The 14,512-nt window shown below is 41.7% G+C and overlaps 1 protein-coding gene across 6 annotated transcripts in view; it reads right to left on the reverse strand.

Moving 5' to 3' along the window:
- The window catches only part of PEX5L (peroxisomal biogenesis factor 5 like), a 240,418-nt gene that overhangs the window by 7,088 nt on the left and 218,818 nt on the right, over positions 1-14,512 (reverse strand). For all 6 annotated transcript variants that reach the window (XM_081086950.1, XM_081086951.1, XM_081086949.1 and 3 more), the window contains 6 exons: positions 10,611-10,727; positions 7,906-8,049; positions 4,725-4,795; positions 3,059-3,256; positions 1,984-2,149; positions 1,173-1,330 (listed from right to left, as the gene is read on the reverse strand). In XM_081086950.1, coding sequence (XP_080943076.1) covers positions 1,173-1,330; positions 1,984-2,149; positions 3,059-3,256; positions 4,725-4,795; positions 7,906-8,049; positions 10,611-10,727 — 854 coding nt within the window. The remainder of the gene's footprint in view (positions 1-1,172; positions 1,331-1,983; positions 2,150-3,058; positions 3,257-4,724; positions 4,796-7,905; positions 8,050-10,610; positions 10,728-14,512) is intronic.

Below are 14,512 nucleotides of genomic sequence, written 5' to 3' on the forward strand. Positions count from 1 at the left end.
TGCCGAAACCGGTTTGGTTCAGTGGATAGAGCATCAGCCTGCAGACTGAAGGGTCCCAGGTTCGATTCCAGTCAAGGGCATGTACCAGGGTTGCGGGCACATCCCCAGTAGGAGATGTGCAGGAGGCAGCTGATCGATGTTTCTCTCTCATCGATGTTTCTAACTATCTCTCTCCCTTTCTCTCTGTAAAAAAATCAATAAAATATATTTGTAAAGAAAAAAAAGAAAAAAAAAAAGAAATTGAGGCTCACCGTTATGCGCTCAGAGTCATAAAACCAAAAAACGGCAGAACTGTGACTTGACCCAAGCTTATCTGATTCTAAAAGCCTGCCTCCTTCTGGGAATGAAAAAGGGTGTGCGTTTTTTGGTGGGGGTTAAAAACTAACATTGAGTTCTCTCTCTTTTTCCAGTTATGAAAACAATACCAGTTTACTTAGAAATCAGAAAAAAGAGAAAAAGAAAGAAGAAAAAAGTCACCCGAACTTTCATTACACAAAAGAAACGAAGGCCGTTTACGGTCTCTGTGGATGGGAAAAGACAGGAGAGGACACCCAAGTGATAATGAGGAATCATGAGAGAAGGAGAGAACATTTCAAACTGTAAACCCACCATTTACAAATATTTCCTTAACATCGTTTTATTACTCACTTTATTGGTTTAGAGAACCTGGGTTCTTGGTTGTGCTTTGCCAAAATCTGGCCCTGGACCCTTTTTAAGTCATTTTGCTGGGTTCTCCTGCCCCCCCCCCCCCCCCAGGTTTTCTTTTTCTTACCAGGAAAATGAAGGTTTGGATTATTCTCAGAGTTGCCCTTGGGGATGTTAAGAAACACTAAACAAATTGTTGCTGCTTCAGCCGGCCTCAGGAACTGAAGCTGGGAAGCTTACGCTTAGGAGGAGGAGGAAGAGGAGGAAGAGGAGGAGGAAGAGGAGGAGGAGGAGGAGGAGGAGGAGGAGGAGGAGGAAGAGGAGGAGGAGGAGGAGGAGGAGGAGGAGGAGGAAGAGGAGGAGGAAGAGGAGGAGGAGGAGGAGGAGGAGGAGGAGGAGGAGGAGGAGGAGGAGGAGGAGGAGGATTACCCCTAAAAGGAGGCATTTTGGTGGCAAACCACCTTTCAGGTTACTCCGCCTCAGCCCCGCGCCTGGCTCTTGGTCCCCCGCTTGCCGCCATACTTCACCTGTAGGCGCCCAGGTTGATGCAGCTGATGCCCAGGTTGTATCTGGAGCGGATGAAGCCGGGCTGGATCTCCAGCGCCCGCGTGTAGGCCTCCACGGCTTCCTCGCTGCGGTCTCCATTCGCCAAGGTCGCCCCGAGACGGTTCCATAACGAATAGTCCTGATGACAAAGGGAGGGGTCTCTCTCTAACCACCAGCAGCAGCCTCAGTGGCCGAGTGTCCTCCTGTCCCTGCAGGAGAAGGCTGATGGCTGAACATGTCTCCCGCGCTCACGGACGAGGGCCGTGACGTGGTGAATTACTCAAAAATCTTTAGGGACTGCTTTGTGAAATGCCTCTCATTCATCAAGGAGAGCTACCATTGGATGCTGTCAGGCAAATCATGTTTCTATTTTAGGTATGTAAGTATTAATAGCCACAGTAGCATGTCATTAGTACTGATCGCTTTCAACCGCGGGGTGCAGGGAAATAAAGTGTAGCAAAACGGCACAGCCCTGCCCAGCGTCGGTCAGTGGTTAGAGCACTGGTCTGCGCACTGGAGGGTCTCGAGTTCAATTTCCAGCCAAGGGCATGCTCCTGGGTTGCTGGTTCGATCCTGGTCCAGTTGGGGCTCATGTGGGAGGCAACCAATCCATGTGTCTCTCTCACATTGATGTTTCTCTCTCCCCCCCCCTCCCCCCCGCTCCTCTCTCTTCTCTCTCTAAAAATCAATGGGGAAAAAATCCTCAGGTGAGAATGAAGAGAATGTACGAAGTACATCTGGTGAAAACGTTCCTTTAGCAGGGAACCATACGGTTTCTTGCTGTGCACTTACCTCTGGCCGAACAGTTAAGGCGGCATTAAATGCATCTATTGCTCTATTAAATTCTCCGCTCAGGTGGAACAGCACCCCTAGACCTGTCTGCAGGTCTGGGTCGATCGTATCTCCATTTTGGTGGGCAGCTTCCAGATATAATTCCTTCACGCCTTCCAGAACAGAGCTACCAGGGGGAAAAGCAGATTTGTAATCCAAATAGTCTGAACGTAAATGATTTACTATTATGTTCGCTGTTCTTTACAGACTGAAAAAAAAAATCTGGCTTAAAATACCTCAGTGTATGAGAGGGCTATTATTAATACTGCAGTTTAACAATTCCTGCTGATTTTCATGACATACTTTGTCGTACAGAGATACGAACAGTGCTAGGAAAGGAGAGTTCCACTGACCCTGTAAGTAGAAAAACCTAGGGCAGTGATTGGTAAACTGTGGCTCGGCAAACCACGGCCCACGAGCCACATGCGGCTCTTTGGCCCCTTGAGTGTGGCTCTTCCACAAAATACCGGCTCTTCCACAAAATACCGACTTCTGCGCATGGGCCACGAAGTTTCAATGGCACTGTACGTGTGCGCCCGCACGTGGTATTTTGTGGAAGAGCCACACTCAAGGGGCCAAAGAGCCGCATGTGGCTCATGAGCCACGGTTTGCCGACCACGGGCCTAGGGCTGGGTGTCCCGAGGCCTCAGTGAGAAAGAATTTAACATCATGGTTTATTGCTGATAGAAACAAAATTGCAGAAGAAAGGGCTTCCGTTGTCCCCCATACCTAATTCTCAGGCTTTACAAAACTTGGCACAAGGCTACTTATTATAATTTATTTTGGGTTAATTATATGTCCAAAGCATTTGGCTTTAGTGTATGGCACTCAGATAAATATCTGCGGTTGCCCATGGTGTAGATCACGTGTCCAGAGTTGGGGCCCACTCTCAGCTCCGTCTTTTAAATCAGTGCTGCTCTTCTGGCAGGACGCTGTCCTACACGCCATCTGGAGCGGGTGCTGGGGACCCCAGGCTTGTTCTTTACTGTCATGGTGATTAATTGTGTGGAAGGGTGTAATTTAATGATGTGGATACCTATCCACCGGAGACTTAGACATCCTCCTGGCGAGGCCTGGCGATCCCTTCTTGCTCTTCACAAGGTATTTGTACTTTGGGTTTTGCTTAATCCAGTTCTTCAGCGCGTCACAGGCATCCTGCTGATGGCCCGTGTTCGTGTAACTCACAGCCAAAGCCATCAAAGCTTTCAAGTTGTTGGGCTGCAATTCTAAGCACCTGAAGGAATTGGGGGAAAAAGCCAGTTTCAGATTTTTTTTTTCCCCGGAGTTAGAGCCTTTAGAAAATCTGAGGTCTTTATTAATTAAATGGTACTGCTAAGGTTATGTGAAGCCCCTGGCGAATATCACATTCATTACCTACACGAAAATGAGGCCCTGTGCTTATTTGTAAGGAAGTTAAAACTCACCCTGATGCATGCCAGTTTTGGTAATTTTAATAAATAATTTAAAACCTATAGAAAATGTGGCCAATCCCTGCACATAATTTATTAGTAGTCCATCTAACGAGAAGTAGGGGCTATCATTCACGCTGCTCTACTGTCAATGTATGAAATGCACCTTATCCACAAAGCAAACTGGTTTGAATTCCATCTGGACATCCAGAGATGAAAGATGGAACAGCGTTGTGTAAAGGAGAGGGAAATTCCATGTTTCCAGACGATCAGTGTGGGTTCACGGGAGGACCAGGCTACGATGCTTCCCCTCATGCTACTCCACTGGCCTCTGGCAAGGGCTGTTTAAACCTCGATGTGCATGGGAATCATCTGGGGATCTGGTAAATGCAGCCTCTGATACGGAGGGCCTGCGATGGGCCCAGGCTGCGCGGGTCTGACAGGCTCTCAGGTGATGATGATGCTAGGAGTCTCTGGATAAGACTTTGAGTAGCAAGCCCTAGAGCAGTGGTTCTCAACCTTGGCTGCACAATAGAATCACCTGGGAATCTTTTTAAAATCCTGATTTCTGGGTCTCATCCTCCGGAAATTGTTTCTTTGTTATGGGGTGGGGCCACAACATTAGTAACAAAGAAACAGAATTTCCGGAGGATGAGGCCCAGAAATCAGGATTTTAAAAAGATTCCCAGGTGATTCTAATGTGCAGCCAAGGTTGAGAACCACTGATATATATATATATGAAAGAGTAGGGAAAGTGGGAGTCTATTTGGTACGGGCTGTCCTTCCCCCCAGGGTTTAAATGGGGGCTCTAATCAAGTATGGTGCGATGTTACACCCTCCCAAAGTTAGTCTAGAGCTTTAGTCAGGGGCTCAGACTTGCGAGTTGCTAAAAATATCTCAGGAGATGCTTTGTAGACACCAGAGCTAAAACTGCATTGAGATTATTTTGAGTATCTTTTTTTCTCAAGAGAACTTTCAGATGCTGCGGAAGGATAGGACATTAAAAGGACCATTTATTCAGTGAGTCTATTTTATGACTGCTTCTGACATAGACTCTTTCATGCTAATGAAGGCCAGTCATTTGTAAATGGCCTAACATTGAGCTTAAGGAACATTATTTCCTCATCAGTTCCCGTTTTTCACAGCTCTGTATAAGTCATAGGGGGCCTCTCAGCACTTCTTCCGGCCAAATTCTTTGCATTGTCTATGAAGGTCAAAAGGTAAATCTGAAGCAATGGGAAATCCATTAACAGGTGTCCACCAGTCCCGTGGCTTTGCACTTAGCTTCACTACCTCTGGAGGGCGACAATAGCTGCTTGCTCGTTTTCATTCTCTGCCTGAGTTATCCCGAGGAACTGCCATGCCTACAAGAAACAACTGATGTCAACATTGCAGGAGGAAGCAGAATCACTCACGCGCAGTAGTTGGTTTATTTGCCCGCGACAGATCCCTCTATGCAGAGCAACCTGTCTCAGGTGGGAGAGTCTTGTAAAAGGGGAAAATATCGAATGCATTTCTTCAGTCAAATTCTTTTGTGACACTTAGAAACCTCTCCTGTGACCCATGGAAACCCCTGAGTTTCTGAGATATCAGGTGTCTTAAGACCAAAAGATAAGTACACAAAAGTATGCATTTTTGGTAGAAAAATAATCCAGAAATGCAGCTAAATAAAGTTGACAGTAAGAAATCTCAAGATGTACAAAATTAACTTGTATAAACGAAAGTCAAGCAGTTATTAGAAGGGGCAACAGGAAATTTAGGAACTAGGGAAGAACAAAACCAAACCCCTTACAAGGTGTTTAATGCCCTAATATAGGGTTGGGCAGGAGGTTTACAGTTTTGAGGACATGACACAGTTTATTCCTGTGTTGTTATTTATTGTATTATTTTCCATGTAAACAACTATAAACCTACTTTTGTCCCACCCTGTATAGTTACTGTTAAAATGCACAAAATATATAAAGTGCAATGTAATGTACCTATAATTTTAAAGCCTACACTTAACACTTTATATTGCATCATAGCATTTTTTTCATGTTTTTACAAAATCTTCCTACTTATAGTTCTTAATTTAAATTTTGTTGAATGGATATACTATTATTAACTCAACCAGTTCTTTTTTTGCTCTGAGGTTGTTTTCAACCCTTTGCTATTGTAAATAATGTGAGGAGTATCTTCAAGCAGATAATGTTTTTCATATCTAGAATGACATTATTAATATTAGCACAATAATTCTCACACCATTACAACAGCAATGCACATAAAAAAAGACCTCCCATTACACATATTGTCCTCAAATTTGCTGGGGGTGTATCTGAGTCTTGGGGATTTGAAAAGGTTTGGGAAGGGCATAACTCTCCCACCTTTGAGAACCAATGCTATGAATGTTTTAAAACAAGCTATATAAAAACACTTATAGAGTCATCTTAAAGTGCTATAAGATTATGAATTATTATTACACATACCATACACACTCATAAAAATATTATTATTAAATATTAATTATTATTTCCCCCAGAATTTCAGTGACTCTTTTTAATCTTTTAAATGTACACAAAGCAGCATCCATTTTTTTATTTCACCTTCCATACATCCTAGAATGCTTCTTAAGAAGAGATGGATGGAAGTCTTTCTCTGAGGGCTTCTTCCTAGGCTCTGGGCATCACTTGCACTGTCCACAGAACGTCTACTGTCTTAGATTGGGGTCTACACAGATTCAGAAACCCTGGGTCATACATTATCTAGGACCCGTTTGTAACCAAGTGTCATCATTTTCTCATTAATGAATCTAGGATAATAATGCATACTTTTTCTAACCTCCCAAAGTTGTCCTGTCAAATGATATAATAGACATGAGAACATATGGCATCTAGAAATGTAAGGTGACATTATTTTTTTTTGGGGGGGGGGAGGTTGACCTGTATTTTTTTATTAATGCAACGATTTTCTCTTCTACAATGATTCAAACATCTTTTTTGTTGTCGACACTATTACAGATGTCCTCCCCTTTGCCCACTTCCACCCAGTACCTGCCACCCCTCCCCTGGCCTTCATCACTCTGTTGTCTGTGTCCATGGGTTATGCATGTACATTCTTTGGCAACTCTCTTCACCTTTTTAAAATATCTTTTGAAAAATTCTAATATTTTGATTCAGAATGCCAGCTCTCAGTTCAATCTCATTTCATTATCGGTGTTTTGACTAACAAGATACCAGGGGCTTTCGTGATCAGTTTACCTGTTCTTTCAACATGAAGTACAACCAATAGTAGTAATAAAGGCTAAATACTGATGTAGCAGACACTGAACGAATTTAACCCTCGCAAAACCCAATGAGATGGTTATTATAATTGCGATGCCCACTTTACATATGAGCAAACGGAAGCTAAGAGGGTTTAAGTCATTGCCCCAGACCACATGGCTCATGGCTAACCAGCAGTGGAGCTCAGGGTACCGCTGTATTTGAACCTACACAGAATGGCGGAGTCTGAGAAGCTTAACCACTATTCCATACCGCCTTCTCAGCACTGGACATACCCAGTCCTAAAAATGTCTCAAATTCCTCTGGGTATATTTCTTATAAAAAGTTTCCTGAAAATTACAATCTATGAAGAAGGATTTTATACCTGCCACTATCCTATGGCAGGCCTTCACAGGTTTGGAAGTGTCGTGGAGCAAGATAAGATTGCAGAAGCCTCTTTGGTGGTCTCTCTAATCACCCTTCACACCTCAGAGAAAGGGGTTTTTCCTAGTGCTCCCTCCCCATGGCTTTCAGGATGAAGTTCAACCTCTTGCCTACCTCTTCTTGCCTCCACTCCTGCCATTCTCTTCCCGCTCATCCCCTAACCTAACGTTTCAGCCAAGAACCACTTCCTCTAAACAACAACTCCACTCCCCTGCTGTCTTTAATGAATCCTCTCTCCTTGAAAACTCAGCTTTGGATCCACTTAGCGGGGAAGGCTGAGTCAGTGTCTTGCTGTCTGCTCTCCTCGCCTCCTGTGCACTTGCATTTATTACACTGCACTGGTTTGTTTACTTGCCCTTCCAGATAGACCACTGACCCATCTTTTCAGTTGTTCCATTTCTCCGGCCTTTCAGGGATCTGAGCCTAGTGTGGGGCACAAGCCCCGGGACGGAGTGTGTGTTCAATAAATGTGGAGGGAGTAAATCAATGGGGAGAGAGGTGTCTCTCTAGACCCAGACAAGGCAGCACACTGCCCCCGAATACCGCTGCCGAGCTTCCAGGTAGGCAATTTTAGTTTTTCATTCCTTTTCTCCACCCTTTCTTTTGTGGCACCATAGATAGATATTGCAGATTTGGTTAGAAAACAGTTTATATCACACTGCGCCAGGCTAACTCCTTTGGGAACCGTTACTCGATGAAAATGCCACCAGTAGGCCTCTGTGCCACCCTCTGTCCCTCAACTAGTGCATGCAGCCCCCCTCTGAGCCTGGCAGGATGAGGGGGAAAGACACCTCTGCATCTCCCGGGTCCTGAAGAATCGCAGCCTCCATGAACAGGATGGTGACTGGGAGGTCCCCTTCCTTCAGCCTCTTTAAGCCTTCTTCAAATGCGCCTGGCCAGTCCTTGAAGGGGTTTTCAGTGTGGAAGTAATAGCCCTACAACACAGAAGGGCCAACACAGATCCATCGGTTTCTCTCCTCATTCTCACATGCAGTAAGCTCTTTTAGAATTTAAATTAAAGTGTTTAATTAATTTAATTGCAATTAAATTCTTTTCGTTTATTATTTTTTGGAATTTTTATTTTATTTATTTTTAATATATATATTTTATTGTTGGTAGTATTACAGATGTCTCCCATTCCCCCCTTTAACCCCCTCCTCCCAGCTCTTACCCACCCCCTCAGGTCTTTGCCACACTATTGCCCGTGTCCATGGGCTATGTACTAAGTAATATGTAAGTTCTTTGGTTTATCTCTTCTCATCTCCCCAACCCCCAAATGAGGTATGTTTTATTGTGGTGAAATTTTATTTTATATACATAACATAAAATTAACCATTTAAATTTCAATTACTGTTTTTTTCTTATTATGAATGTACATTTTCATTATATACACTTTAGATTTTGTAGATTTTTGTCATTGACTAATATAAAACGTACCCAAAATGCCACAACCTAAATATGATCACTGCTGATATTTTGGAGTTTGTTTTCATTCTAATATTTCTTTTGTTCATTTTGTTTTAACCAACCCCTGCCCTGCTCCCCAAGATTGTAAAAATACTGAGTTTTTGCATATATTTTTGCTACATGCTCCCACTCAGTCCCCTGCAGTGTTCATACTGCATACTGTACATCTGTTTATGCACTGTGGCCCTTTGGAGGGTTATAAACCATTGTAATATCTAAGATTTCTTTTGTCCTCCCACTCCTCAAACCAGTGTATGCCCCATTGCTGGCTATATCGCCCACTGAGAATGCATGTTTTAAAGTTATAGATCTTCTTTCATTGTAAAAATTTAAACAATGCAGAATGTACCAATAATCTTCTAGTGTTTTTCTATGACTATACACATTAAACAAATAAGTTCATGCTATTGGTGCAGTTTTACAGTGTAAGCCCCACTTCGTTGTAGTTATTATAATTATTTAGATTAACATTTACTTAGTCAAACCCATATTGATGGGCTTTCAGATTATTTTCATTTTTTTCATAAATAAGTTACAGTGAAAGTCTCATGCTCAAATCTTTGTGTGCATTGATTATTACCTTAAGATAGACTTCTAGAGATATTTATTAGGCTAAAGCTATGAACTATCTTGAGGCCCTTGATATGTGTAGCTGAATTGTTCTTGAGAAAGTATGTCCCAATTTAAACTCTCAACAGAAGTCCCTGAGAGACATTATTTATTGCAATGTTAGCTACATGGATTATAATAAAATCTTTCTAATTTGATAGATATAATTAAGCTAGTCTGTTGATGATGCTACTGAGGTTTTAAAATAGATCAAATGGAGACCTTCAGAAAGACAAACCCCTTATCAAAAGCCACTGAGCTTATGTAATTGTGTTGCAGATATGGGGTCCCAGGAGTGTGGGGCTCAGGGTCCTAGCCATATCTCAGGTTCAAAGACTGTAGTTCAAAGGGGGGGGGGATGGAAATGGGAGGCATCTGTAATTAGAGTCTGATGTTCTGCATCAATGTTCTTCTTACTTAGTTTTGATTTTTTTTTTGTAGAAAAGACAGTCATTCTTAATGAGAGGGTTGTTCCAATTTTATGAGATTGCCTGGCCTACTGAGGGACATAGAACATGAGGAAGAGAAAGACATTTTAATGACTATGTAGATTGAAAATCCCCTAAGATCAGAGACTATTAATCATCATTTCCCTAGTAGCTAGTGCAGAGTAGACACAAATAAATATTTGTTGGATTGAACGATCATGGAAATTATCCTGAACTAAATATTATTGAGACTTCCTCCACCAAAATCACAATACAAGCATATACTCTATCTGATTCCCCTCCCCAGTATAAGAAAATTCCACGTATCTTTTTATCTTTCAAGTCATTTAAACATTTCTCAAGCCCTCCCCTCCCCAACTGTTTTTAAAAGCACAAATCCAAGGGCAACTGGGACCTCATGGGTAATTTGGCTGGCTGGTCACTGCGCTCGCATTTGCTGGAGCTCCTGTCAGGGAAATATCTCTGAGGGATCCCCTTGGGACTTGACCTGGTTGTGTGAAGGCTACCTTTTCCACTGAGTTTCTTTGCTAGCTGTATAATGACTACCTGTGAGATACAGTCCTAAGCCCTGCTTCATTCCCCTGCCCATTAATATCACTTCTGTCAGCTCATCTATGTGGCTCATGGGACTGACTGACAGAAAGCATTGTGGGACTAGCCCAGGTCTTGTTCCAACACACCCTCAAAGTCAGCTAGGCAAGCAGTCAGGATCCAAGCTGTAGTTGACTGCCAAACTGTCTGTATCAACATTGATAAAAATAAGGGTATTCCATTCCAGCTTTGCTGCTCTGACACATTGTTTGATTATATTGCTTTCATCTACCAGAATTTCTCCTAGATCTGATTGATATTAAATTGTCTGTTTGGTTCTTAGATTTTTTTTCACAAAATGATTACCAACTAATGTATAACTATATGATTCAAAGAGATTGAGAAAACCTGTCAGCATGTATAAGAAGAGAATTGGTCACCTTCTCGCTAGCTGAAATTGTAACTTGGTTCTGGGCTTCTTGGTTCTCGGATATCCAGTTCCTCCGGGCCATTTCTTCCCATTCTGCTTGCATCTTATCCCAAAACTCTGTATCTGACTAGGAGACAGGAAAAAATCAAGAGAGATGGATTTAAGAGCATGCTCGATCATTTGGGTTATTTCCAGAAAGACAGTTTTCCTTATGGATCAAAATGATACTCATAGTCGAAGAGTTTCTGGAGGGTCCTCAGAGGTCAGAGTGTTGAACTGAATGAACTGTGACTATCGCTATCATCTGAAGGCCCTGAATCATTTAGACCAAATTCAGCGAAAAATCCATTACTTGACTAATTTAAGTGTGGGTACCAGACACACGTTTTAGGAAGGGTGGCCTTTCCTCCAGTTGCTCCTAGGATAGGAGGAGCTAGAGCAACAGCTTTGGGACTGGGTAGGCAGTGACTTGGTGAGGCAGTTGGCTATGGACAAAGAAAAGTAACATTAGTTGATCCAACTCTGCACCATGCACTGTGCTGGGAGAAACGTGATCCTAGAAGGCTATGGTCACAAAGCAAGGGTTGCACAGGATTTGACTCCTAGTCTGGCTTCCAAGGTCAGGCTTATCACCTTATGACAAACCTGGCCTCCTGATGCTAAAGAACTAAGGACCTTGGCTTTGTGAACTTGACTGAGTCGTCTTCAAGGTCTTTTCTATGGAAGGATCATTTTTTTTTTAAATCACTTTTTCTTATAGTTGTTGTTGTTGTTTTACGTTTTTCAAAAGGGAAACCTGTTTTAATTTCAGAGGAGATCTGTGTTCTGGAGGGAGGCAGAATTTTTCTCCAAGATCTGTTCTAGGTTGGCTTAGATGTCCTGGGGAGAGGAAAAAGGGGCAAGTGTCTTAAAAAACTTAAGAGGGGAAGGGGAACTTCCCAGGGGTGGGAGAGAAGAGGTGGTAGGTTCTGAGATGAGTGAGAGACTGGTGCTTAGTTTTTAGGTATTTCCCTAGCAAATTAGACTGGCCTCCAAGGGGATGACAGAGGGGATGATTGGGAGAGAGGCCTGACTTGAACTCTGATCCCCATGTGTCAGGGAAATAGAGAAAAAATTGAATTTTAAGGAGCCACTTGGGGCTTGGTTGGCTGTTAGCAGTAGCAAGGCAAATAAGAAAGTGAAGACTCATCCTTGTTTTCTGGCAGCACAAACGCTTCCCAGATTTGGGTCTGAGACTAAATTACCTTCCTAGTGTGGCAAGAGAGGTGCTTGGAAACCACCTTATTGTCTTTTAAAGAAAACAAAGAAATGGACATTTCCTGAACACCGGAGTCTGGGGCTGAGATCCATACTCTAGCTGCAAATCTCAATTTCTATGATTCTAAGTCCTGTGACTTGTTGATACACCATCAACTTGATTTGAGGTTGCTTTTCGCCTTTGAATCCTCCCAGTCTCACCTTCCACACCACCCTCATGCCTGGTGGTGGTTGTGCTGTGGCGGGAACTCTTCAAAGTTGCTTGGAATGATAGATATAACCTTATTTCTTCTGCATACAAATGTTCAGGGAATAAAGGTAAACACAGTGTGACTAATCCCAGGCTACTAAATAAATAGTAGATCTTGCTCTCTTCCTTTATCATATCCAGAATACTCATTCCTACCACAGTGCTCAGTGGGGGCCTCCCTTCAACGAAGGCTCAGGGCAGCAGGCATCTTGAGAATCTATGATTGGGATGCTAGAAGCACATGGAATGGCCACGTCGCATCCAGGTTAAAATTGGGAATAAAATTCAAAATTTCTTTTACAATGAATGGTTTTAGTAGAACACCAAATTGTGCAAACAGAATGATCTCAGGTATACAAAGGCAATGGCTAGATAAACTACTTGAAGGAAATATGCTACCCTGCTAAGAATAATCTCTTTGAATGAAGGGACGATGGGTGATGCTTCTCTTGCTTCTTTACATTTTTCCATACTTTCTGAATTTTCTGATTTTGTATTAATTTTACAATAATAAAGGTTAAAAACAACAATAAGAATACATTAGCTTTGATTTTTAGTACCATGAAACTTGAACACTTAGATACCTAAGGAGTTAGGAGAAATTTTTTGGAGTCTCATTGTCTGCCTTGAATAGCTTTTCAAAGATGCAGGCTCTCCTGTCTTCATAGCTGCTGAGAGAAATCTGTCAAGTGAATTTTACAATGTTTACTGACTTTCCCAAGCCCCCTGGTGGGTAATGTGAAGTGCCAATGACTTCCAGTACTTTTAAAGGCAGTTACTTGTTCCCCTATTGAGGTTCTTCAGAATTTAAAGCGATTACAAGTCTTTTGAAAGAAGGAACAAGAAAGATTTTATAATGTGTACATCTGGGTTATAAAAAGATGCATCACCTTTCCTGCAGTTTCAAATGTGAGCAGGGGGTGCATAAATAAAACTACTGTGGGCATCAGAGGAACCTCAGCTCAGAGGGGGTGGGGGCTGCCTGGCTCTCATTTAATGATACACACCAGGCCTTACTGTTACCACTTAGAATAAGTTCTGACTAATTAGAGTGCACAGCACAGTTTCATTTAATTACAGAAGTCTATTTTTAGCACAATCAATTTTCATCCAGCCTCAAAATCCAGACTTCATTCACCTAACTGCAATTAACACTGCTGCTTTTTTTCTATTTCTAATCATTTTCAAGAAACCTGAGACATATTTGAATTTTAAACATTTTAGACAGGACTGAGGGGATTTAATATATTGATGATTTTCTTAGTTGTCCTGATATTTTGGTAGGTTGTTTTTTAATATTAGACAGGTAATAAGTTATATGCTTATACCAGAAATGAGCTATTGTTGCAAACCATTTTCATTTTCAAAAATAGCTTTCTGATGATATCAATGGTATTCTTAAAAACTTGGGATATGCAGTATGATGGTTAAGAACAGCAGTTCTCTCCTCAGACGAACCTGGGAACAGATTCTGGCTCCATCACTAACCTTCTGCAAGTACTATTACCTTCCCAGGTCTCATTTTCCTTAGCTTTAAAAGGAAGATACATAATAGTGATCTTGGTTACTTGTTATGAGGACTAAATGAGAAAATGTAAATGTGGCATATAGCGCATGGTAAATGCTCAATAAAAGTAGGTGTTCTTGTTAGTGTTTTGCCAGCATTGAAAACTATAAAAAACAAAACAAAACAATGAACGAAAATCACCCACAATATCAAAGATCAAATATCTGTATTTGGTGTTTTAATTACATATTCTTTTCCAGATATCTTTCCATTAGTTATATACATCTTTCCCTTCTAATTATTAAAAAAGAGGAGGAAAGTTAAGAATGTTGTGGCAAAAATGGACTGTTATATACCAATTAAAATGGTACTTGTGAAGAACTTCTTACAACCTGGACTAGCTTTTGAGTTATAATGTTTCTTGATAAGTAATATGATCACAATGATAGAAACCAACAAATAACATGCCGGGGAAGCACCAATAGCACTGCTTTCATGGGATGGGATTATGAATAATTTGCAGCCATCACCTTTCCTTGTACTTTCAATATTTCCCAAATTTTCTATTACTAGCATGTGTTATTCTGGTGAAAAAGTGGTTAAAAATGGTGATGTCTTTTCAGTTTTACTTCCTCCAATGATCCCACACTAGAGCAATTTCTTGCCTCTCTGAATTCCTTCAACACATATTCAGTGTTAGTGGTTTAGAACAAGAGAGGTATGCACTAGAAACTGCCATTACCCCTGTGAACTTGAGCAAGTCATTTTAATTCATCTGTACATTATTTTTTATTATTTGTAAATTGAGAAGACTGGATTTATTAGCTAAATAGCTGAGGCTTCGTTGTCTATGATTCAGAAGATCAGCATAAGGGGAAAAGGAGTGTGTTCACTGATC

This window comes from Myotis nattereri (genome assembly GCF_964212035.1).
Source record: "Myotis nattereri genome assembly, chromosome: 3".
Taxonomy (NCBI): domain Eukaryota; kingdom Metazoa; phylum Chordata; class Mammalia; order Chiroptera; family Vespertilionidae; genus Myotis; species Myotis nattereri.